Source organism: Giraffa tippelskirchi, chromosome 5 (assembly GCF_054371585.1).
Source record: "Giraffa tippelskirchi isolate mGirTip1 chromosome 5, T2T-mGirTip1v1.2.pri, whole genome shotgun sequence".
In the NCBI taxonomy this organism is placed as follows: domain Eukaryota; kingdom Metazoa; phylum Chordata; class Mammalia; order Artiodactyla; family Giraffidae; genus Giraffa; species Giraffa tippelskirchi.
Genome location: NC_137279.1, coordinates 18,098,562 through 18,123,475, shown reverse-complemented (window position 1 = coordinate 18,123,475; position 24,914 = coordinate 18,098,562). Strand labels below are relative to the sequence as shown.

The 24,914-nt window shown below is 44.7% G+C and overlaps 1 protein-coding gene across 10 annotated transcripts; it reads left to right on the top strand.

Annotated features, from left to right (window-relative positions):
• Window positions 1–1,065: 1,065 nt before the first annotated feature.
• On the top strand, window positions 1,066–22,097 carry LOC145504655 (major histocompatibility complex class I-related protein 1). 10 transcript variants are annotated; one of them, XR_014052376.1, is made up of 6 exons: window positions 1,066–1,207; window positions 12,528–12,788; window positions 13,458–13,733; window positions 15,107–15,382; window positions 15,929–16,183; window positions 19,895–22,097. XR_014052376.1 is itself a non-coding variant. In XM_081485821.1 (6 exons), the coding sequence occupies exons 1-6, from the start codon at window positions 1,153–1,155 to the stop codon at window positions 21,650–21,652; spliced, it is 1,020 nt and encodes a 339-aa protein (XP_081341947.1). In that variant the 5' UTR covers window positions 1,066–1,152; the 3' UTR covers window positions 21,653–22,097. The 10 variants fall into 10 exon arrangements, 8 of the variants coding, with proteins under 8 accessions (XP_081341947.1, XP_081341949.1, XP_081341944.1 ...); XR_014052375.1 differs by having other exon boundaries at window positions 12,528–12,791; XM_081485821.1 differs by having other exon boundaries at window positions 15,194–15,382; window positions 16,082–16,183; window positions 21,516–22,097.
• The last annotated feature ends 2,817 nt before the right edge of the window (window positions 22,098–24,914 follow it).

Genomic DNA, 24,914 nt, shown 5'->3' with positions numbered 1-24,914 from the left:
TGCTATATTTAAAATGGATAACCAACAATGTATAGCACAGGGCACTCTGCTAAATGTTATGTGACAGTCTGGGGTGGGAGGGGATTTTGGGGGAGAATGGATACATGAATACGTATGGCCGAGTCCCTTCATTGTTTACCTGAAACTATCACAACATAGCTTGTTAATCAGCTATACCTCAATACAAAAGAAAAAGTTTTAAAAGCAAAATAGATAAATAAAGTTGAGGAAACGGAGCCTCAACACAATTTGGGATTCTGCACAAGGTCAAGTAGCTAGGATGCAAACACCCCAGGTCCCTGAGCAGGAGCTCAAGCCAGCTTGCCTGGTGGCCTTGCCTCCACTCATCTCTCCCACTCACCTCTACATCCTCTCTCCTGTCTGGGCCTGTCCTCCAACTCCCTGAACAAGCTTATGCTTCTGTTTCCCAGGTCACTGTGCTCTCCTGATGACCATGTAGCTGTGGCTTTGTGCTGAGGTTTGCTAATCAAGGAAGCCAAGCCAGCTGCCCCTCAGAATCTTCTTTAAGGCCAAGGTCTCCCTTATTCAACAAGCATTTTTGAGCTATTGGGCTGGGTGCTAAAGTAGCAGGGAAGACAGACTTAAGCTAAAAATGACAGGATAGTCTAGGGGATACATATTATATCAGACATGTGGACTGCAGCATTGTAGGAAACCAGAGCAAGTCCTGGGAACTGTGTATGAATCTTTCTCATGGACCTTGGGTGAAATCTAAGCTCCAGGGAATAAACAAAGCTTTCTTTTTCTTTCGAGCTCCCTGGGGGACCAGAACTGATTCATCTTTGTGTTCCCTGTGTCTTTCTTATAGCTGTGCTCCATAAATATTTAGAAGTTGGTAACAGGGCCAAGATAGGAACAGCAAAAGAGCCATCAGTGTCTCAGACCAACAAAGGGTTAAAGGTCACTGGGGAAGGCGGTGCCTTAAGGTGTTCTCACTCTCTATTCTACCCAGCAACTGATGACACTAAGGATTTCCACTGTTTTGACTGGGAGAGAGCCCGTGAGTGTCACTCAGTTGCTGAATCAGCGAAAACCGAGAGAGCCGATACAGGACAGGTTCTTGAAAGATCAGCAGGGACCTCTCAGTGTTTTAGTTAAAAGAATCAGAAGAAAAGGATTTTAGAGGGGCTGATGATGCTCCTATTGCCTCTCATCATTGTATTAATGGTGAAGCTCAGCGATGCTCGTGAGTACCCCAAGTTCTCTTTGCTCTAAACGCCCCGGCTGAGGGAGCCTCTGGGAAACAGCTTGTCTTCCTAAAACTCCTGGTGAAATGAAGAAGCCACGGGCAGAAAAGTGTGTTTATTCAACCCAGGACTTGTCAGAGCGATGAACTGGAAAGCTGTACAATTTTCCAGTTCATGTGTGTAGGATCTTGATGTTACCCACCTTCTCTGAGGGGTTGGAAGCCATTCTGGAAAGATCCTCTGGGTAACTTCCTCACTTCCTACTTCCTTGAACGTTGCTCCCTTTCTTTTCTGCTCATGTCTTTTCTTTTACTTTTGTTTCTCCTCCCTACTAGCTTGGTGAATCTCATGAGGACGTGGTCAGGGTTTCGGGGCTGCTGAACAGTAGAGCAGATCCACTGTTCACATTTATTTGTTTATCCTCCTCACCACAAGCCCTACCTGAAACCAGAAAGATAAAGCCACGGTTCTGAACTCTTGTACTGAGTGTAAGAGTTATCAACTGAGTAGAAAAAGTTTTTCATTGTATGGGGAACCTGTGTTACTAGGGAAACAATTACTTTCTGTTGCCCCAAATACACAAGAAGACTGGTGGGCTGGAAGCAACAGGCTTCTCTGCTCTAAGCAACTGCTTTCTCAGCTAGAGTCTAGCACTCCCAGGGGGTTGCTGGACAACATCTGGGCTACCACCATAGGCAATGATGCGTGAGCATGATGGGAAGGAGCTCTTTCAAAACATCTGTGTGTTTTTTGACGACCTACTATGTGCTGGCACTTTTGGGACATGACCATGGACAAGATAGATATAGGTCCTAATTCTATAGAAACTTAATCCAGAAAAGTCCTACCATTCACATCAGAAATGGGAAAGATTGAGGGTGAAAGTAAGAGACAGAGGATAGAAAGAGGGCAGGGGTGATATTTCTAGAAGGTAAAAAGCCTATATATTACCTGTATTTGATTCTCAAAGAACTCTCCATTAATATGACCACAATATCCCCTAAATATAATCTTTCATGTGTTGGTCTAATTAACCCTTGTGGCTGAGGCAATATCCCCATTTCCAGATGAGGAGATCCAGGCCCAGAGAGGTGGACTCAGCTCACATAAGGAACAGAGTCTGAAGTATATGCAGGTCTTCCGGCCCACAGTGCCAGGCTTCCCCACAGTATCATAGCGTCTCTGGATGTGGATGCTCGGCACTTTGATAACTGGCGGGATGAGAAATAGAACCAGTCATTTGTGAAGGGCAGGGAAGGTCACCTTGTGCTGGCTCTTCTTCTCTTGGCTCCTTCCGCTGCATCCTTCCCTGTGTTGTGTCCTGGGAGGTTGACTGCTATAGACGACATCACCGGGTCTCTCTCACAGGCTGATTTCTGTTTGGGTTCACCCAATAGGAGACGCCGAGGGAGAGCAATCAGAGAGTGAAGCGAGTTTGAGATATTACCTTCTTCTTTTCCCTCTTTCTCTAGTGCCTCTGGTAGTAATAATAGCTGTATCCCTCCGCTATATAGTTTTCTCTGAATGACCCCTTCTTCATGGTTCTAGCTACCATTGGGCTTCAGGAACACTATTTTCTCCTCTAATCGCTACAACCCTAGGGCTGGTAACAGCTTCCTATAACATCCCTCATTTGTTCCTGTAACCTTGCTCACAGCTCTGTGTAGAGTCCCTTCACTGAAGTTTCTTCATGTGACTCATCTAGAGTGAAGGCTATTACCTGCCAGGACCCTGACTGAGCATGCTGAGCATTGAGGGGTGCTAACAGAGAAGGGAGATGGGGTTATGAAAAAAGAGTTGGTCTACTTGATATTTGGACCTAATGCTGGCCCTGAGTGGGAGCTTCTAGAGTTGGAAATGCAGGGAGGAGATACCAGAGTGTTTGAGATCACAGAGCAATGTTAAGATCACTCCAGCATCACTTCCAGTGTGTTGTTCTCATTGACTTCATAGCTTTCAGTAAACTGCTCTTGCCTTTGTACTCCCATAGCTCCTGCTCCCAGTTTTATAATTTTCTATCTACCAAAATCTTTCAGTCAAGACTCTCCTTAAAGCGGAGAGAGAGATCTCATTTTTCTCGTTTCCCTCGTACGTTCTAGTGACCAATAGGCACTTAATAAATACTTCCTGAAATTTATGTTCCAAAGTGATTTTTCTAAGAAATTGAAGTGATCTGACCATGTGCCATAGAGCAGGGGCCCCCAACCCCCAAGGCCATGGACCAGTACCGGTCTGTGGCCTGTTAGGAAACAGGCCACAAAGGAGGAGGTAAGCAGCAGGCAGGTGAGCAAGCAAGCAAAGCTTCATCCATATTTATAGCTGCTCCCCATAGCTCGAATTACCACCTGAGCTCACCTCCTGTCGGATCAGCGGCAGCATTAGATTCTCATAGGAATGCTCAAGAACCTGCCACAAACTATGCATGGGAGAGATCTAGGTTGCACACTTTTTATGAGAATCATCCTGAAACCGTCCCCCACCCCTCATCATTACCCAGTCTGTGGAAAAGTTGTCTTCCAGGAAACCAATCTCTGGTGCTAAAAAGGTTGGGGACTGCTGCCATAGAGAACTTGGGCAGACATAATGACTAAATTCATGACTGTGGTTTATTCTAGTTGCAGAATTTGTATGAAAAAGAAAGAGGTTTCATGCTTTACAACTCCTCCTGTTCCAGCCTGTGGGAAACTGTGCGCTGGTGACGTGGTGGGTGTAATCAGGTGGGGGCAGGCATGGGATCTCTCTTGCAGAGCTATATGTGCTTTGTATGGTTGATCCTGAAAAACGTCAAGGTCAGTCTCTTGATATTATTCATAACTCGATGGATATTTCAATATGCTATATCAATCTGCTTCATGAAGTCCTTCACGGACAAGGACTGATGATAGATAAGTCCCCTGAATTGTCAACTGGGCTAGTGTTAAGAGACAGGCTTGCAAATTATCTGCTAAGAAATGACCTAGAGTTCCAAGAGCTAACATGAGAAAATATGGGCACTTGCTATAGACCTTATTAGACTTCAGTCTGTTTCCATGGAGCTGTTGCCAAGGTACATGCAGTAGAAATTTCTCCAAGATACTGTTTTACTCCCCTAAGGCCCTCTTCTTCTTAGTTGACATTGAATCTATCTAAATCCGAGAAATTCAACTAATTTGTAGATTTTCTTCTGACTAGTGGGAATATTTGCCTATTCTTACTAAAAACCATTGACCTTGGTCATCCTCTCACCCTAGAGGATTGCCAAGGACTCAAAGGAAGGGGCCTAGGTTAAAGATAAAACACATGACTTTTTAAACACTTGCTTTATGAAACCCAAAGTGAGACAGATGATAAAGGACATTCTTTCTGACAGCCAAGTTTATATTTATTATGGAAAACCTTTCAAGAGTATGAGTACCAAATCACATTTTGTTACAACTTCAATGAATCATTTTACAAGAATAGAATTCATAAAATTGTAATTCTTCTGGGAAATAGGAGACCTATGGTCATCATCGTATACAGAGAGTACTGGGGAAAAAAACCATCAGGGCTCATTCATTCATTCTCTGAAGCTCTACATGGCCCACAGTGGTCTCCTTGCTATTCCTCAAACTCATGGAACGGGCAACATTCTGGAGGACTTGGACTTGTTGTTCTGTCTGGAAGGTTCTCCTATGGCTGACTTCCTTCCTCCATCATATCTCTGCTCAAGTGCCACCTGCTGAAATGGCCTTTCCCGGTCCCTCTACCTATAAGATCATCCCTCTTCACATTCTATTTTCCTTGTTTTCTTTTTTTTTTAAGTTAGTTATTCTCTTTTTAAATTTTCTCTTTTTTCATTGTCTTTTTCTCCATTTAAAAAAATTCATTTATTTTTGTGTATATTTCCTTTCCCTGCTTTATTTCTCTTCAAAACCCTTATCAGCAGCTGATCTTGTGTTATATACTTATCTATTGCCAGTCTTCCTTCTAGAAAGGAGTTCGGATAGCTGGGACATTGATGTGTTCATTGCCGTATTCCTATCAGTTAGGACTGTGCCTACTGGAAGTTCAGAAAAGAATAAAATTTAAAAGGGACACTGGTAACCTCCAAAGGGTAGCCTCAAAAGAGTAGCTAAAAAGTCAAACCGTCACATTCAGCACTTCCTGGCCCTCGACAAGTTTCTGTAGTGAGAGGAGTTGTTAGGCGAGATTGGCAGTTCTTGAAGTGTATAGAGCCACCCATATCACTGCATAGTTGGACAAGTGTCCAAAGGCCCTCTTAACTAAAAATATCACCCTCCAGTTCTCCCTCTCATTCCCACGATGCCTGAAATTCCAGAGAGTGGTTCCCAGGAATCATAATCATTTTGACTGTGTTAAGGCATAGGGCCACTTGGGAGGGCCAACAAATAATTGGGGCTTTGCTGAAACTCCAATATTTTGGCCACCTCATGCGAACAGTTGACTCATTGGAAAAGACCTTGATGCTGGGAAGGATTGGGGGCAGGAGGAGAAGGGGATGACAGAGGGTGAGATGGCTGGATGGCATCATCGACTCGATGGACATGAGTTTGGGTGGACTCCGGGAGTTGGTGATGGACAGGGAGGCCTGGCGTGCTGTGATTCATGGGGTCGCAAAGAGTCAGACATGACTGAGTGACTGAACTGAACTGAACTGAACTGTTGGACTGGTCATCCAATCAGGACCCATGGCCAGTTGTAGGAAGGTCTGGAGTCCAGTTCCCCTGGGACAGGAAAATCTGGGATTAGTGAGTCATCCTTGACACAAGGGGGCAGGAGAGAGCACTGGCGATCCTGGCGAGGAGACTGAAACAGAGCCTGGGATAGGGAAGTGCCTCTGCTTCTGAACAGCTGGGCAGTCTAAGGCAGAGAGGCTTCCTGCTTGAGAGGTCAGAGGGAAATTCTTGGGCCCTCTACTTATGGATTCTAAGGATGATCTTGGACAATTTTCTTCGTCTCTCTGAACCCATTTCCTATCTGTGAAATGGGAATTTTAAGAAGTGAAAAGTGTCAGTCAGTCAGTTGTGTCCAACTCTTTGCAACCCCATGGACTGTAGCCCACCAGGCTCCTCTGTCCGTGGGATTCTCCAGGCAAGAATACTGGAGTGGGTAGCCATTCCCTTCTCCAGGGGATCTTCCAACTCAGGAATCAAATCCGGGTTTCCCACATTGCACACAGATTCTTCACTGTCTGAGCCACCAGGGAAGCCCTGGGAGTTTTAAGATCTATCTCAAAAGGTTGCAGGGCTTCTCAGGTAGCTCAGATGGTAAAGAATCCACCTGCAATGCAGGAGACCTTGTTTCAATCCTTGGGTTGAGAAGATCCCTTGGAGAATGGACTGGCTGGCTACCCACTCCAGGATTCTTGCCTGGAGAATTCCATGGACAGGGGAGCCTGGTGGGTTACAGTCCATGGGGTTGCAAAGAGTCAGGCATGACTGAGTGACTGAGCACACACACACACACACAAAAGGTTGCACTGAGAAGTAAGTATAATTCATGTTTATCAAAGGCTTAGCATGGTAGCTATCGCATGGTTTGTGCTCAAGAAATAAGTGTGGTTCTGAAGGTTATTATTCAGATTTCGCTGCGCTCCGTGGCTCATGGAAGGCCTCACTTCATAGCAGGTTTTCCACCTCCTCCTTGTGGCATTTCTGGATCCCTTCATGGGAGAACAGGATGTCTCTCCTAGCTGCTGGAACATTCCATTGGTGCCTCTTTTGTGGCACTTACTGCTTGCTGCCATATGTCCCTGTGTTGTATTTATTTTTGTCCCGTTCTTTGGCTCTCTAATGGGCTTCCCTGATGGCTCAGCTGGTAAAGAATCCGCCTGCAATGTGGGAGGCCTGAGTTCAATCCCTGGGTTGGGAAGATCCCCTGGAGAAGAGAAGGGCTACCCACTCCAGTATTCTGGCCTGGAGAATTCGTGGACTGTATAGTCCATGGGGTCACAAAGAGTTGGACACGACTGAGCAACTTTCACTTTCATTTTCACTTTGGCTCTCCAATAATACTGTAAATTCCTGGAGGAACAGAACTGGTGTCTGATCTGTCTTTCCCTTCCTGACATTGCCTCACAATTCCTCTTACATGGTAGAAACTCAAATATCAATTGCCCTCATGGATGACTATCTGAAAATACTTGAGCAGTTATTGTCATTTCCACAGCCTTTTGTCAAAATGGTCCGGCTAGTTCATCTACAGGCTAAAAGGAACATAATTTAGGATGTAAAGTCATCACTATATTTGGTCTGATTGCTGTTCAGTCGTGTTGTTCAGGCTTTTCAGCAACGTCTATCAGAGGCTGTTGGGACAGAGGAGCCTCTTCGAGAAGCAGCTTAACTAGCCTAGACAGAAGACCAAATTCAAAATTGTAGATTTCAGTCCATTAAGTGAATTGATGCCGATAATCTGTTCATGGAAAGGGAGAGAAAAACCCAATTTTGTGATTATTGCAGCAAGAAGAAAAAATCAGAAGGTCAGAATGAATCATGTGAAATTGCCATTTTGGTAGATCAAAACTAGTCCAATAGAGGTCTTTTCAAATGATTCAACCTTCATAGTTATATGGAAATCTAATCATCCGGGCAGCATATCCATAGGAATATAACTTATCATAAGGTCTAATGTATCATGAGAGAAAGGGTACCATGAATTTTCCCTTTTTTTCTGTTCTGAGTTACTGCTTTAACATCTGTCAACCAACTTCCCATCACAGCTGAGGTAGCATTTTGGAAGCCCAAGTAAGGAGCATGAGTGGCTCAAACCTATGGATACATCAGATGGGTAATTGGGTGCATGGCAGAGGAAGGGGACAGGGCTGTGATGTCCTGGAGCAGAGACACATCTTGGCTGCACGAAGCTGGATGGGCAGGCTACTGGCAGATGGAGGCCAGCCTTTAGGGGCAGAGCAACCTTTGAATTCAGGGCTGGCTAGTGGAGAAAAACTGCTCCGAAACCAGGAACAAGACTCAGAGGTTGGAGAAAAGAGCATTCCACTGTCCTTGGACAGCTGGCAACAGACCATGTGTCTCTCTAATGACCTCTTCTAAACTCTGGATTGTGCAAATCGTTATGAAGTTACATTTTTGTAAGAAAGTGAAATTACATGGATTGAAGATATTATGTATGGAGATGATGTCAGTGATACTCATTTAGAATAAATAACCCCATTGAGCAGTAATACCCCAAGTTGGTAATACTATTTTTTTGTTTGTTGGCATCTACTAGGCATGCAGACCCCAGATGTCATAGAAGGAAACCCAGTTTCTGAGGGAAGTTCTATATGTCAATGACATAGTCTCTTTTTAAATTCCTTCTTCCTCCCTCTCTCTCATTCTTTGTCTGGGATTTGATTTCTATGAGGCTTTTTGCTATCAGAGGTGTGGAAGCAATTCCTACCTATTTCTTCTCCCCTTACTCCCTCAGCTCCAGACCCAGGCCTCACTGCTTTTCCCGGAATGTGCCAGGTTGACCTTTCCTTGGGACCTTTGTACAAAATCCCCCTGCCTGGACCACAGTCCCCAGATATCTGCCTGGCTCCCTTGTTCCCTGCAGGCACTTATTCAAGTCTTCTCAGAGCAGCTTTCTCTAATTTCCACTGTTTAGAATTACAATGCTTAGTCCTCTTTGCACCTTTATTTTTATTCATTGCACTTTTTAAATGACCGGTTATTTGTATTTATTTTGTATTGTCTGCCTTCCTTGTGTCCTCCCATTAGGATGTAGGCTCCAGAATGGCAGATGTGTTTATCTGTTTTGTCTATGATGTGTTCAGAGTCCAGAATAGCGCACAGCACAGAGAAGGTACTCACATGTTTGTTGAGTACTCAGATGGAGACCAAGGAAGTGTGAGAAAATGTTCATGACTTGCTCTTCCTTTTGCCTCCATCTTTGAGGAGTTGCATAATCTGCAGAGGAACCACAAAACCTTTCCAGATGTGGAGAAATAGAACCGTTTGCAAAATCGGTTGCAGATTCCACCATATTACACCTTTTGCAGACTCCAGGCTGGATGTAAATTAGATTTCAGCTCTGCTTCCCATTCACCAGCTTGCCCCTTATGAAAAGTTATTTTTTAAAGTATAAGTTCCTGGGAATTCCCTGGGAATTACAAGTTAATTTTAGAAAACTAAAATTTAATTTAATTTTATTAAAATTTCTATTTTAAAGTTTAAGTCCAGTGGTTAGGACTTGGAGCTCTCACTGCTGGGGTCCTGGGTCGGATCCCTGGCCAGGGAACTAAGATACCTGTGTGGTGAGGCCAACAATTTTTTTAAAATAAAGCATAAGTTTGAAGTTAAATTGATTCATATTCATTCCAGCATACTTAATTATTTTGAAGCAGAAAAATAGTGTTTTGCAAACAATTTACAAATACCTACAAATATTTAAGTTCCGACCATGGGCTAGGCTCCCTGTGCTAGGCCTTGTAGGAAATACAGAGGAAAGAAGCTAAATCCCAGTTCTTAAGTATCTTAGGACTGAGAAGTGGGTATAAGGTGAACAAAGATAAGAGAATAGAAGGCGGAATATGTAACTATTGTTTTGGGGATAGAATTTGTGCCTCTGCTTTACCCTCATTCTTGTTTTCATAAGAATCAACACTTTTATGATGGTCTTATGTCCAGTCTCAGAGGTTTTCACTGGGTTGCCTCCCCATTCCAGCCCCCACCGCCACAGGAAGGGAGAGGGGTGGGGAATAAAAGGTCAAAGCAGAAAAGACGGACTGTGGGGCCTTTATGCTCTGCCCAGGCCTGGGGGAGACCAGCCTCCATCTTGCTCAGCACCACAGATGACATGCAGGATACAACCTCCAGGGAGGGGGCCCATGGGACAGTGGGTGCTGCCCAAAACTGCCCCCACCCCAGCTGGAGGAGCGGGGAGAAAGAAAACTGAGAAAGAAAGAAAATTGGAGGAGCCTGCAGGTTACAGAACTGGTACAGTCGGTTGGAAGGGGCCAGGGCTGGGTAGGCCTGGTTTGGCCTCAGGGAAACCTACTCCCCATCATAACTGAGGTGAGGGTTCCCTGGCCTTGGGGAGGCCTGTTCTAAAAGACAGTCTGCACAGTATGGATTCTTTCATTAACAGCTTTAGAAAAAGTTATAGCCAGACGTGCATGCACAAAAATGAACCCAACCATTTTGTGAACTGTTTTTTTTTTTTTGACTTTTTTCTTAAACATATATTTAAAATGAAGAGGAAGGAGTAAACTTCATTAAGTGGCATTCAACCTGGGGGTCAGCCTGACCCCTATCTGAGGTTTTCCACAGTAACCAAGGCCGTTCCTGAAGATCTGAGCTTTCACAAAGGGGACAACAGCGATGGGATGAGCTACCTGGAAAAAACTGAGGGAAATGGTGTCTAGGGCAGCTCTTAGGCACATACAAGAGAAGCTGTGGATGTGGCCCCACCCTTTAGAGGGCCCTGCTCCAACAACTCCCTTATCCACATCCTTCCACACAGAGTAAGGCATCCATGAGGCTAAGTGGAGGTGTTTGCCCTGGGTCTGCACCCCACTGCAGGTATCTGGAACCTGCAGCTCTCTGCCCAGATGACTCAGGGTTGCTTGAATTTACACGGGCCTCTTCCTTTGGTCCATCCTGCTGAGGATGGACTAGGCTCCTGGTAAGGCCGCTGCTAAGTCCAAGAGGTGGCAAAGAGGCAGTGTTTATAGATGGAGCCTGGATGAGAGAGCAGGGTGTCTACATGTGGGCACCAGGCCCTTAGCAGTTCTGGGTGGAGTTGGGGTAGGTAGAGAAGGAGGTAGGTCTCAGGCTAAGGCCCAGGGGCTGGAGGATGGAGGCTAGCTTTCTCTGCACCACCACCAAGTCATTGAACTTGGGCCTCAAAAGGTCATATGAAGGGATATTTGTCAAGGTAGGGAGGGTAGAACATACTGGACAGTTTGTTAGCTTGATTTATCCCTGTAAGATACTTGGGCCTCTGGCATGTGGGCCTCCTCTGATCTCTTGACTCAGCCTTGCAAACATCAGGGCTGGTCTTGGGGGTTGTCTTTAGAGATGCGTTTTGTTGACTGGGGAGGATGTTGATGGGTCAGGATGGTAGGAGGTAACAAGATAAAAGGCCTAGAGATGGGCATTTCCAGACAACAGTGAACAGAACAGGGGAGGAAAGCCACCGGGCTGTGTGCCTTTTCCCCGCCAGCTCTTTGGCAGGACATGGAGGCCCTTGGTTTCCTTGGCCTCAGCTCTGCTTACCTCTTAGGCGTCATTTCTCCTCTCCTCTGTGATGCTTGCTGAGCTCCAGCATCCTAGGGCATTGGTTCCCATAGTGAGCCCCGCTCTCCTGGCCTCTGTCTGTACAAATTGTTTTCTGTTCTGCTCTTACTGTCCTCTCTCCTGTGTTCCTGCTCAGCCTCATTGCCTGCTCACCTCCTCCCCATCCCAGGATCTCCCCTAAGACATATCTTCTCTAGAAAGTCTTCCCTGAGGGCCCATGCCCTGCACTGACCCCATCATGACACCATCCCATTCCTTCCAGACTGGGCTGTCTGTCTCCGCCAGACATGGAGCTTCCTGGTTGACATGAGAGAAGTTCAGTGCAAAAGCAGCAGAGAAAGTCAAACAGTTTTGTTTCATCTTAGCCAGCTTTTGACCATCAGTGACTATGACAATTCTTACAGTGAGGTTTGGCTAGAAGAAAAGAGTAGAGAAAGAATAGGAAAATGGTTTTCAGAGTTGGTTTGATACAATAGAGAAAGCATTATGCTTTTTAAAATTTGAAAATTAAATTTTTTAAGGAAAATTAAAAATTTTCCTTAGGAGGCCTGAGTCTTTATGTGGCTTCTCACTGTGAGTCTGTCGAGCAGACTAACCTGGTGTGTGTGTGTCTGTGTGTGTGTGTCTGTGTGTGTGTGTGTGTACACGTGCATGTGCATACACAGCAGTGAGATAGGGGCCCTCATTTATCACCCTAGAGCCTCTGCTGGTGAAACCTGGGGATTGGTTACCAGGGTTTTCAAACCCTCAGAGTCCCTCAGGGATAGATCTCCCTGGAGGGGCCAGTGAGTGGTCCTGGGCCCCTCCCCAACAAACCAGAGCACTTTACTTCACTTACAAGTTGAGTTACCTGTAAAAAAGTTCAACCTGAGGTTTCCAACCTGAACAAAACAGGCTCCAAGTCTTGGCTAAAGCTCTGAAGTCCTTTCCAGGTCAAAATGCCTAGGGTTCTGTGATTCCGTAAAAGGAAGTAGCAGCTGGGTCCCCGAAAGAATGGGTTCAAATGGACTATCATGGGGTTTAGATGGAATCTAGCAGCTTATGGATCTGGATCAGCCGTGACTCTAAATATCTGCCTTCTGTGCCTCTCTTGCAGGGACTCACTCTCTCAGATATTTTCGCCTGGGCATTTCAGAGCCTGGCTATGGTATCCCTGAATTTATTTCAGCTGGGTACGTGGATTCTCATCCCATCACCATGTACGACAGTGTCTCCCAGCTGAAGGAGCCGCGGGCCCCCTGGATGGCAGAGAATCTGGCGCCTGATCACTGGGAGAGGTACACACAGCTGCTGCGGGGCTGGCAGCAGGCGTTCAAGGTGGAACTGAAGCAGCTGCAGCGTCACTACAATCACTCAGGTGGTGAAGGCAGCAGGGATGAGCGCATTCCATCTCTGGCCCCCAACCCGGTAGAGGCCCCTGGGCTGACAGTGACAGTGAGCTGAGCTGCTTTCTTTTGGCAAAGCTCGGGCAATCTTGTTGATGGGGTTCAGTGTCTGCCATCTGTCCTGTGCCTCTTCCACATTGTCTGTTTCTTTCCCAGGACCCCATGTGCCCCCCATGTCCCTGTCCCGTCCCCATTCAGGCTGCTGACCTGCATCTTCTCCTTTCTCCTCCTAAATCTAGCCATTGCATGTCTTATTTCCAGGCTTAATGAGGTGCTTGCTTATGGGCAATGACTTACTATATTAACTTTCCCTGGGGATATTTCTGGCTCCTGGATATCTCTCCCTCCTCCACTGCAGTAAAAAGTTTATCAGTTAGTTGTTCCCAATATAGGATAACTCCACAAGGCAGGAATTATCATACTCCTTTGACATGCAGTAGGTACTCTGTAGATGCCTGTGTATAGGTGGGCTTATATAACAGGAGCTTTCTGGAGACTCAGTGATGCCATGCCAGGCCTGTGCAGTGATGTATTCTGGGGTCGAAGATGCTTCCAGCCATGCCCCCCGTCATATCACCCGGGTACCCACCTCTACATCCCCATGTCAACCCCTCCCTTCCTGCCATTCATGTATCGTCCAGGGTTTCACACTTACCAGAGAATGATCGGCTGTGAGTTACTGGAGGATGGAAGCACCACGGGATTTCTCCAATATGCGTATGATGGACAGGATTTCATTATCTTCAATAAAGATACCCTCTCCTGGATAGCCATGGATAATGTGGCTGACATCATCAGGTGGGCCTGGGAGGCCAATCGGCATGAGTTACAATATCAGAAGAATTGGCTGGAAGAAGAATGTATCGCTTGGTTAAAGAGATTCCTGGAGTATGGGAAAGACACCTTACAAAGGACAGGTAAAGAGGAGGGAGAACTCCTTGTCCCCACATCCTCAGAACTAGTGGTTTCATACATAACATTCCTCTAATCTAGCTTTTAGTCATCCTTTTCTGAAATCTGTTTTGTTAGTTGGGCTACAGTAACCTGTAACTCCCCATGAAAACTTTCCCTAGTTACCTTTTTATCAGCATTCTAACAACACTCAGCAATTCTACTTGTTTTGAGTGGAGTATGTCCAGGCACACTTCCTTTTGGGGGATTCAGTGAGATAAATCCTCCCATCTCCTGTTAACGATAAGTTGGGTAATACTGGGTTGGCCAAAAAGTTCATCTGGGTTTTCCTGAATGAACTTTTTGGCCACCCCCCCCAATGCTTTGGGAGGTAATGCAATTCTTCAAGCTATGTAGTAACCAAGAGATCATACAACACCAGGATGAGTAAAAATCTGCAATTAGAAAAAAGACAAACAGAGGGTCTTTGCTTTCCCTAAGAGGTTAGGATAAGATTCCTTTCAGTAAAAAACTCCTCTTATACATCAAAGATATGTTTCAATTGGTCAACTTTTAGTTAACACAGAACTTTTCATGTATGATCTCATTATTCAAAATGAATTACGTCTGTATCGTGGTGTGGGAAACTCCCAGACACAGTGTGCCTTTTCCCACAGGAGTGATGTTTAATGGTGGGGCTTTCCAGAGCTATGGCAGCCCCTTGGGGAGGCACCTGGACTACAGATATGAATATGGACTCTGTTCAAGCACATCAGTTTTGGAGGCAGATGACTGGAGTTTGTTTCAATTCTCCCACTCACTAGCTGAATACTCATTTTCATTTTAATGGTTTCAGGTAACAGAAATCTGCTCAAACTGGCTTTAGATCAAAGAATTTGTTATTGGTGAACCCAGGTTCTGGGTCATTCTTATTTTTATTTATTTATTTATTTATTTAATAAATTTATTTATTTTAGTTGGGGGCTAATTACTTTACAATATTGTAGTAGTTTTTGCCATACATTGACATGAATCAGCCATGGGTTTACATGTGCTCCCCATCCTGAACCCCCCTCCCACATCCCTCCCCATCCCATCCCTCTGGGTCATCCCATTGCCCCAGCCCTGAGCATTTGTCTCATGCATCGAACATGGAATGGTGTTCTGTTTCACATATGATAATATACATGTTTCAATGCTATTGTCCCAGAACGTCCCACCCTCACCTTCTCCCTCAGAGTCCATAAGACTGTTCTATGCATCTGTGTCTCTTATTCTGATTCTTATTTTTAGATGTTTACTGCAATGAAGAAAATTGGGAAATGCAGTTGCTGTTTTCTAATATTGTGTACTCAGTACATAAGATACTTCTATTTTAACTTGAACTTCTTTTTTCTAGAGCCCCCCAAAATCAGGGTCAATCGCAAAGAAACTTTCCCAGGGATTACAACTCTTTACTGCAGAGCTCATGGCTTTTACCCCCCAGAAATTTCCATGAACTGGATGAAAAACGGGGAAGAAATCATCCAAGACACAGATTATGGAGGCATTCTTCCCAGTGGGGATGGGACCTATCAGACTTGGGTGTCTGTTGAGCTGGATTCTCAGAATAATGACATTTACTCCTGTCACGTGGAGCATGGTGGCGTCCACATGGTTCTTCAGGGTTCCCAGGGTAAGGCTGGGGTTGTGGCTCTCTGGGGAGTGAGACTGAGGAAAGGGGGTGAGCGGGAACCGTGGATCACCGCGTGCTTTAGAATGGGTCTGTTAAATCAGAGGTTCTCTCAACTTTTTGGTCCCAGGGCTCCTTTATACTCAAAAAATTATTGAGGACCCCAAAGAGCTTTTGTTTATGTAAGTTATATCTATTTCTATTTCAGTTCAGTTCAGTTCAGTCGCTCGGTCGTGTCTGACTCTTTGCGACCCCATGAATCGCAGCACGCCAGGCCTCCCTGTCCATCACCAACTCCTGTATTGCAAATTAAAAAAATTTTTAAAAAGTAAATACTAGAAAACATAGCATTCTATTTGCTGTCCGAGTGATGATGTCATCTCATATTGTGTGGCCTCTAGAAAATTCCACTGTGCCCATGTGAGAGATGGAGATTAAAAAGGGGGGGGGCGGAGAATCATGACTTAGATCTCATTGACTCTCTGATTGGGTCTTGAGGACACCTCGGGCATTCAGACCATACTTTGGGAACTTCTGTTCCTGTTTCAGATTATTCTCCACAGATCTGTAAAGTAAGAAGTCACAGTAAGAAATGGAGTGTTGGGCTTCTTGATGATCACAGGAAAAAAGTCCCCAAAAGATAACATAGAAGAGCAGGAGGACACGCGGATTTTTTTTTCTCCCTCATTTGCTTACTTTCAGAATCGGAAACTTTGCTTCTGGTGGTGAAAGCCATTGGGTTCATTGTCCTCGCCATTGCCCTGGCTGGAGTTGGCATCCTAGCCTGGCGAAGGATGCCCCGAGGTAAGAGGCACGTGGAAGGATCCTGGGGATGACAGACTGTCTCTCCACAGCTCCAGAGTTTTATTTTCTGCACCTGCCACTCCAAGCTCCATTTAGAACTGGGTTTGGCCTCATTTTGTAACCATAGGACCCGAAACACCTCTCTCAGCATATAGGGAACACACACCATGGATGATGATTGCGAGGAGAATGGTCTGTTTCCTAAGTGGTGCCTGATGTCAACAAAGTAGTACAGTTCCTGTCCAGGTGTTCTGTCCTTTTGGCAGTTGGTTCAGTGAAGATACGGTGACATTGATTTGTCTTTTTCCAAATGATCTCATTATTATTAATTACTACTGACTTTTTAAAAATTAATTTATTTGAATTGGAGGCTAATTACTTTACAATATTGTGGTGGTTTTTGCCATACATCGACATGAATCAGCCACGGGTGTACACATGTCCCCCATCCTGAACCCCCCTCCCACCTCCCTCCCCACCCCATTCCTCTGGGTTGTCCCAGAGCACCGGCTTTGAGTGCCCTGGTTCATGCATCTAACTTACACTAGTCGTCTATTTTACATATGATAATATACATATTTCAATGCTAATCTCTCAAATCATCCCACACTACTGACTTTTGAGAGGATTTTGTCCTTTGTTTCAAGACTTCAGTAGGTTTTCCCATTTTGACATACATTATTCTGTCTCAATCATGTGGAAGTCCTTTTTCTTCTTTTCTTTTTTCTTTTTTTGGTCTGCACAGGGTCTTTGCTGCAGCACCCAGCTGCAGGCTTCCTCTGGTTGCAGCTCTTGGGCTTAGTTGCCCTGTGGCATGTGGGATCTCGTTTCCCGATTGAATCTGCATTCCCTGCATTGAGAGGTGGATTCTTAACCACTGGACCACCAGGGAAATCCCTGCTTTTTCTTCTAAATTCATCTTTCAACCCATGAAATACAAAAGAGTAGATACCTTTGGAAAACGGAACTCAGGGTAAGAAAAAGGGAAAGGAGAAATGAGAGATATAGGTTCTTGGTACCCAGGGAAAAACTTCATCCATTCAATAAACATGTATTAAATGCCTCCTATGTTCTAGGGATTGTATTAAATGCTGGGCTATCACAATGCAAAAGACAGACACAATCCCTGTTAGAGAGCTTACAGTCTAGTCTTGCAAAGGTCATTTCCCACCTTTGGCTTCACTAGATGCTCAAGTTGATCAGAGCATAATATTGGTGAGACCTGGATTATGAGTTTGAACCCAGTTGTGGGCCAGGAATTTGGCTCTACTTCATAGACACAGTATCACCCAATTCAGGTGATACTGTGCAAAATGTGCTATTAGTTAAGAGTAACACCAACACTGTATAAGAAAATTAACTCAGAGTTAATGGATCATTGTCTTCTTTATAAATAAAGTATAGTTCTAACCCTAATCCAATAAGTGATAACTGCTAAAGCAAAAAAAAAATTTTTTTTCTTCTTTTCTTATAATGATACACCTCTCTCAAGGATGATATGCACCATGATTTCCTGCTTTTTCATCTTGTGGAGTTTGTGAATTTGAGTTGAAGTTTCTCAAGTAGTAAGAGAATCTTAGCTAAGTGGACTAAAAATGTTTCTCAGAGTTTCAGTTCAGGTCAGTTCAGTCACTCAGTCGTGTCTGACTCTTTACGACCCCATGGACCGCAGCACACCAGGCCTCCCCATGCAACACTAACTCCCAGAGTTTACTCAATTTCATGTCTATTGAGTCGGTGATGCCATCCAACCATCTCATCCTCTGTCGTCCCCTTCTCCTCACGCCTTCAACTTTTCCCAGCATCAGGGTCTTTTCCAGTGAGCCAGTTCTTCCCATCAGGTGGCCAAAGTATTGGCACTTCAGCTTCAGCATCAGTCCTTCCAATGAATATTCAGGACTGATTTCTTTTAGGATGGACTGGTTGGATCTCCTTGCTGTCCAAGAGACTCTCAAGAGTCTTCTCCAACACCACAGTTCAAAAGCATCGATTCTTTGGCGCTCAGCTTCCTTCATAGTCCAACAACATCTATACATGACTACTGGAAAAACCAGAGCTTTGACTAGACGGACCTTTGTTGGCAAAGTGATGTCTCTGCTTCTTAATATGCTGTCTAGGTTGATCATAGCTTTTCCTCCAAGGAGCAAGCGTCTTTTAATTTCATGGCTGCAGTCACCATCAGCAGTGATTTTGGAGCCTCCCAAAATAAAGTCTGTCACTGTTTCCACTGTTTCCCCATCTATTTGCCATAAAGTGATGGGACCAGATGCCATGATCTTAGTTTTCTGAATGTTGAGCTTTAAGCCAGCTTTTTTCACTCTCCTCTTTCACTTTCATCAAGAGGCTCTTTAGTTCTTCGCTTTCTGCCATAAGTGTGGTGTCATCTGCATGTCTGAGGTTATCAATATTTCTCCTGGCAATCTTGATTCCAGCTTGTGCTTCATCCAGCCCAGCATTTCTCATGATGTGCTCTGCATATAAGTTAAATAAGCAGGGTAACAATATATAGCCTTGACGTACTCCTTTCCTGATTTGGAACCAGTCTGTTGTTCCATGTCCAGTTGTAACTGTTGCTTCTTGGCCTGCATACAGATTTCTCAGGAAGCAGGTCAGGTTGTCTGGTATTCCCATTTCTTGAAGAATTTTCCATAGTTTGTTGTGATCCACACAGTCAAAGGCTTTGGTGTAGTCAATAAAGCAGAAGTAAATGTTTTTCTGGAACTCTCTTGCTTTTTCAATGATCCAACAGATGTTGGCAATTTGATCTCTGGTTCCTCTGCCTTTTTAAATTTAGCTTGAACATCTGGAAGTTCACAGTTCACGTACTGTTGAAACCCAGCTTGGAGAATTTTTAGCATCACTTTGCTAGTGTGTGAGATGAGTGCAATTGAGCGGTAGTTTGAGCATTCTTTGGCATTGCCTTTCTTTGGGACTGGGATGAAAACTGACCTTTTCCAGTCCTGGGGCCACTGCTGAGTTTTCCAAATTTGCTGGCATATTGAGTGCAGCATTTTCACGGCATCATCTTTTAGGATTTGAAATAGCTCAACTGGAATTCCATCACCTCCACTAGCTTTGTTTGTAGTGATGCTTCCTAAGGCCCACTTGACTTCACATTTGAGGATGTCTGGCTCTAGGTGAGTGATCACACCATCATGATTATCTGCGTCGTGAAGATCTTTTTTGCATAGTTCTTCTGTGCATTCCTGCCACCTCTTCTTAATATCTTCTGCTTCTGTTAGTTCCATACCATTTCTCTCCTTTATTGTGCCCACCTTTGCATGAAATGTACCCTTGGTATCTCTGATTTTCTTAAAGAAATCTCTGGTCTCTCCCATTCTATTGTTTTCCTCTATTTCTTTGCATTGATCACTGAGGAAGGCTTATCTCTCCTTGTTATTCTTTGGAACTCTGCATTCAAATGGGTATATCTTTCCTTTTCTCCTTTGCCTTTTGCTTTTCTTCTTTTCTCAACTATTTGTAAGGCCTCCTCAGACAACCATTTTGCCTTTTTGCATTTCTTTTTCTTGGGGATGGTCTTGATCACTGCCTCCTGTACAATATCGCGAAACTCCGTCTATAGTTCTTCAGGCACTCTGTCTTTCAGATCTAATCCCTTGAATCTCAGAGTTTCCTGAACACTGTATAATTTATTTTTGAGCTATAAGGAAAAACACACACATATCTGACTACAAACTCTTTTTCTTTCAGGGAAAAACAAAGTCATCTACCTTTCTACACCAGATCACTGATGGGAGATAGCTGTTTTCCAACTGTCTCTTCTCTAGGAACCATGGCCTCCTCTGCCCCATATGGACTCAAGTCTAGCACTCAAAGCCCTTGATCACAGCCATAACAGACACGGACGTTACAGGATTACGCATTTGTAATCTACGTGCATTTTTACACGTGGCAGGAAAACAGGAGCTACAAACAGTTATTTGTTCTTTGGCTCTAAAAAGACTGGCAGGTATCAGGCTCTTTTGATGGAATCTTTTAGAATGTGCCTGCTAAGTTGCTTCAGTCGTGTCTGACTCTTTGCCATCCTATGGACTGTAGCCCTCCAGGCTCCTCTGTGCATGGGATTCTCCAGGCAAGAATACTGGAGTGGGTTGCGCTGCCCTCCTCCAGGGGATCTTCCCCACCCAGGGATTGAACCCGCCTCTCTTACATCTCCTGCATTGGCAGGTGGGTTCTTTACCACTAGTATTCTTTATCACATTTCCTCTAAGTATGGCTGCTCCTCTGACACAACATTTCCTTACATCCCATTTGTCAACAGTGGTTTGCAGGTAGATTAGAGAACCTCAGGGCTGGGAGAAACCTTCAATCCAAGGTTTTCTCCAGTACCTTTGCCTTGAGCATCTAGCCTCCACTTGAATTCCACCAATGATTGGCACCTCACTATATCATAAAAGGCTTTTCTCTTCATTCAGGAAAATGTTTACTATGCAAAAGCTGTGGGTGCCATGACTGTGACCCCACAGGCAGGTGGGACCATTCCATGAGGGCAGTCAGCGAGTTTCTACAACAGTCTGTGAATGGTGGGATCATTTTACACCTTTCCTGGCCTAAGAGGAAGCAAAAGTGCCCTGTTCTTATGGCAGCTCTGTCTGGTAGCTGGGCATCTTGGAAATATACCTTGTCAGATCTGTCCTTCTGTCTTATATGGGAAAGTAAGAAAAATAATAATCAGACATTATCACCATCAGTGGAAATACAGAAACATGAACCCAACTGCCATCTTTTAATGTAAAAATGATAGTATGTCTCAGAAGAGGGTTCAGTTCTAATTTCTACCCTTCCTCTACAGGTTTATTGTAGATGGGCTCAACTCACCTTTATATATGTGCTTTTTCTCCATACATCTGCACTGGGAATAAACAGAAGTCCCACTGTGAGAATTAAGATTCCCTTGATCCTCCTTACTCTTTTCAGCCTCTTAAAATCCTCACCATCACTTACCTCTCATCCTGCTCTGTGTAGCCACTGGTCCTCTGGTTGACCGTCAATTCTATATTCATCTGTCCCACTTCACTGACCCTGTCTGACCACACACCTCATCTCTGATACTTCGCCGGGCCCAACTTTGACAGCTGACTTTAAACATCAGTACGTCAGACTTGACCTTTGCTCTTTCTTGACCATGACATTTGCCCTCCGGCTTTAATCATCACAGTCACAGGTACAGACATTCTCAGCGTGCCAGGGCTATTTCTTGCTCCACTGTCCCTACCTCCTTCCACGGATGAAGCTCCCACCCCGCGTCTCTTTCCTGGCGCCAGATGAGTTGCATAAGAGCACATTTTGTGTTTGTTTATTTTGCTTCTAGGGTTGCCATGGGCGATTTCCATACCATCTTTTAAGCAGTGTTGCACTGTGAAGAGAGCAACTTTATTTCTGGAATGGTTTCTTCTTACAATTAGAATAGTTAGGATTAATATATTTTTGAATGGACACTTACAGTGATTCAGGTGCTCTGTCTATGTAAATGTCTTATCTCTCCAACTGCACAGTACTCTCATCAAAGATGTTAATCGTCAAAGCCTTTTTGTGCTGCCAGGGCCTTGCCCTACACTTAACATGTAATAAAAATGTCTGTATGGATGAAGAGGAGAAGGCAGAGGCAAGGGCAAGGATGTGGTGATGAGACATCCAGTAATGTACTTGCAGCATCTCTGTTTCTCCCTTGGGGATTTTATAACATAAAGAGAGTTATTGTATAAATATAATATAAAGGGATGATTTTGTACCTTTGTTTTACAAGTGGCTCAAGATTACATTATTTCTTGTTAATTTTGGACTTCTTGCTTCATTAGCTCTTGTTTGTTGATTACAGATGCTCAGCTATTGGAATCTATGAAATATTTGATAAGCTAATTAAACATTAAAAACAACTGTGCTATCACCACAATCATCTTTTGACTTTGGATTGTCTTCACTTGGGCGTCCTTTGTAACTCAGCTGGTAAAGAATCTACGTGCAATGCAGGAGACCCCGGTTCAATTCCTGGGTCAGGAATTCCCCTGGAAAAGGAATAGGCTATCCACTCCAGTATCCTTGGGCTTCCCTGGTAGCATAGACAGAAAAGAATCTGCCTGCAATGTGGGAGACCTGAGTTTGAATCCTGGGTTAGGAAGATCCCCTGGAGGAGGGCATGGCAACCCACTTCGATATTCCTGCCTGGAGAATCCCCATGGACAGAAGAGCCTGGCAGGCTACTATTTGGGTTAAGAATACTGGATGAGAAATATGTTCAGCTCTCTTCTTATTCTTATTCATCTTGTTTTTTAAACTCTATTTATTATATATTTTCTTGTTAAGCACATACAGACCAAGATGTAGCATATTTAAATGACAGTGTATGAGGGAAGGGAGGAAAGCCGTTTGAAGAGCAGAGTGAAAGTCAGGCAAGGCTTTCCTGGCCCAGGCTCCTCTGTCGTACGCATGAGCTGTCCCGTCAGAGAGCTGGCCTCCTCTGCTTCTCCCACTATTTTCAAGTTCTTCTGGCTCATTCCTTATTTCCGAGGAACTACATACTTAGTTTTTCCTCTTCTCTCTATTTTTAACCTAAGAAGAGATTGGTTTCACAGTTGTGGCCCTGAGGAATAGTCGTCCTCTAGGGAGGCCAGTTGATCATTTTGGGGCAGGGTCCCTCCGAGTGGTCACACTTTGTTTTCATCACCTGTGTCTGGGGTCTTATCCTAACACATGTAGGTCAAGCATCCCCGTGGGTGCATAAACTGGAGTGTCATTGGATTCATTTACTGTGCTTGCCAAGTGGTCAGATACTGGTCTCAGCTGGTCAGACTCTTCCAGCAGCAGAGTCTACGTGAGAACAACCCATCACAGTTAGAGGGTGCCTGGAGGCCCCAGAATTGATGCACGGGTGTGTGTGTTGGGGGGCAATTCTTGCTCTTAAGCTCCACATTTCCAGGGTGAGCTGATCTTCCACACACCATTTCACAAAACGTTCTCCAGGGAGGGGAAGGCATTTGCTCAAAGTGCCAGTGGGCAGCAGCGCTGGAGGGCTGTGGGGTCATTTGTCTTCCAGCCCAGATGTTTTCCACTTGACTGAACTGCCCTTGTTGGAGAAAAAGCTGCCACTGTCCTTCCTGAAATGCCTTCACTACCTCTCTTTCTTTGGACTTTTGCCATCTTTTAGCCTTTGATCTCACTGTAACATCTCTACATCTCTCTTTCCCTTTGGGCTCCCTTTCTCCAAAGTCCTTTCATCTTCCAGTTACCCCTGCAGGCTGTGTAACAAATCCCAAGCCCTAGAGGCTTAAAACAACAGCAATTGTTTTTATCATTAATATCTTTCAGAGTTTCTGTGGGTTAGGGATTTGGGTAGGCGGTTTTGGCTTGGGGTTGCAGTCAAATAGTGACTGGAATTAAAAGTGTGGGACTGGAGCAACTCAGGGTGGAGGGTCAGGCATCTTTCTCTCTGTAGACTCCGGGGCTCTCCATGTGGTCTCTCTGTGTGGGTTAGATTGGGCTTCCTCACAGCATGGTGGCCTCAGGGCAGCAAGACCACTTACACGGCAGCTAGCTTCCCTCAGAGCAAGTGTCCCAAGAGAAAAGGGCAGAAGTGGCCTAGCCTTGGAAGCCACATCATGTCACCTTCGCCATACTCTAATTAGTCAAAGAAGTCACAAAATCCTGTTCAGGTTCAAGGGGAGGGTATAGAGACCTCAACACTCAATGGGAAGAATGGCAAAGTCACATTGTGGGAAGAACATGTGGGTGGGAGGAATGATTGTGGCCGTTTTTGGAAAGCCAGAGCCCATCACAAGCACTATGTCTCACCGCTCTCTCCCCCTTCCACAGTGTATTAGTGTCTCATGACTGCCATAACAACCCACTGCAAACTGGGTGGCCTCTGGAACAACAGATTTTCCATCTCACTGTTCTGGAGACCCCAAGTCTGAAATTAAGGTGTTGGCAGAGCTGTGCTCCCTCTGAAGCCACCAGGGAAGAGTCTGTGCCAGGCTTCTCTCCAAGCTGCTGGTAGTGCCTTGGCTTGTGGCTGTATAACTCCAGTCCTCACTTGGTGTTCTCCCTGTGTGTGGGTCTCTGCGTCCAACTTTCCGTTTTTATGAGGATAGCAGTCGTACTGGATTAGGAGTCCATGCTACTCCAATAGGACCTCATCTTAACTCACTACATTAGTAACTACTCCATTTCCAAATAAGGTCACATTCTTATGTACTGGGTCTAGGACTTGAATTGGGGGTATACACAGTTTAACCCATAGCACACCTCTGCCAAACATCTGCAGGCTCCTCTCAATCCAGCAAAAGTTCTTTTTGCTCCAGTGAATCAGCTAGCACTTAGGAAATCAAAATAATTAAACGAACTCTCCCCAGAGTGAGACTGACTTGTAAGCAGTTCACCTGACCTTAACTCGCCTCGAGAGGAGTTAAGTCAAATGAATCTGGCAGAATTTTGCATATGGTTTTGGGGGAGTTTGGGGGACCAAAATCCTTTCTTTAAATCATACCACTTGGTTTTCTTTCATTTATAGGGCTCATTCCCCCAACCTTTGCATGACAAGGAAAGGTATTTTTGGCCTCCAGCTTTCATCCCTGATGGTGAAAGCAGCTGCTTATTGATTTACTTGCCCAATAGCTTCTCCTTTAGAGCCTGAGGCTTCTGATGCCTGTTCTCTTTGGTTCATAGGGAAGATGATGGTGTCTTTCAGTAGGTTAAATATGCCTTCAGACCCCTG

What these genes read in the sequence shown, in the direction of transcription:
- LOC145504655 (XM_081485818.1), top strand. Translation starts at nt 1,153, where the DNA reads ATGATGCTCCTATTGCCTCTCATCATTGTATTAATGGTGAAGCTCAGC. An exon ending in GGTGAAGCTCAGCGATGCTC is followed by an intron (nt 1,208 to 12,527) that starts GTGAGTACCCCA and finishes CCTCTCTTGCAG; the next exon opens with GGACTCACTCTCTCAGATAT. An exon ending in AGACACCTTACAAAGGACAG is followed by an intron (nt 13,734 to 15,106) that starts GTAAAGAGGAGG and finishes TCTTTTTTCTAG; the next exon opens with AGCCCCCCAAAATCAGGGTC.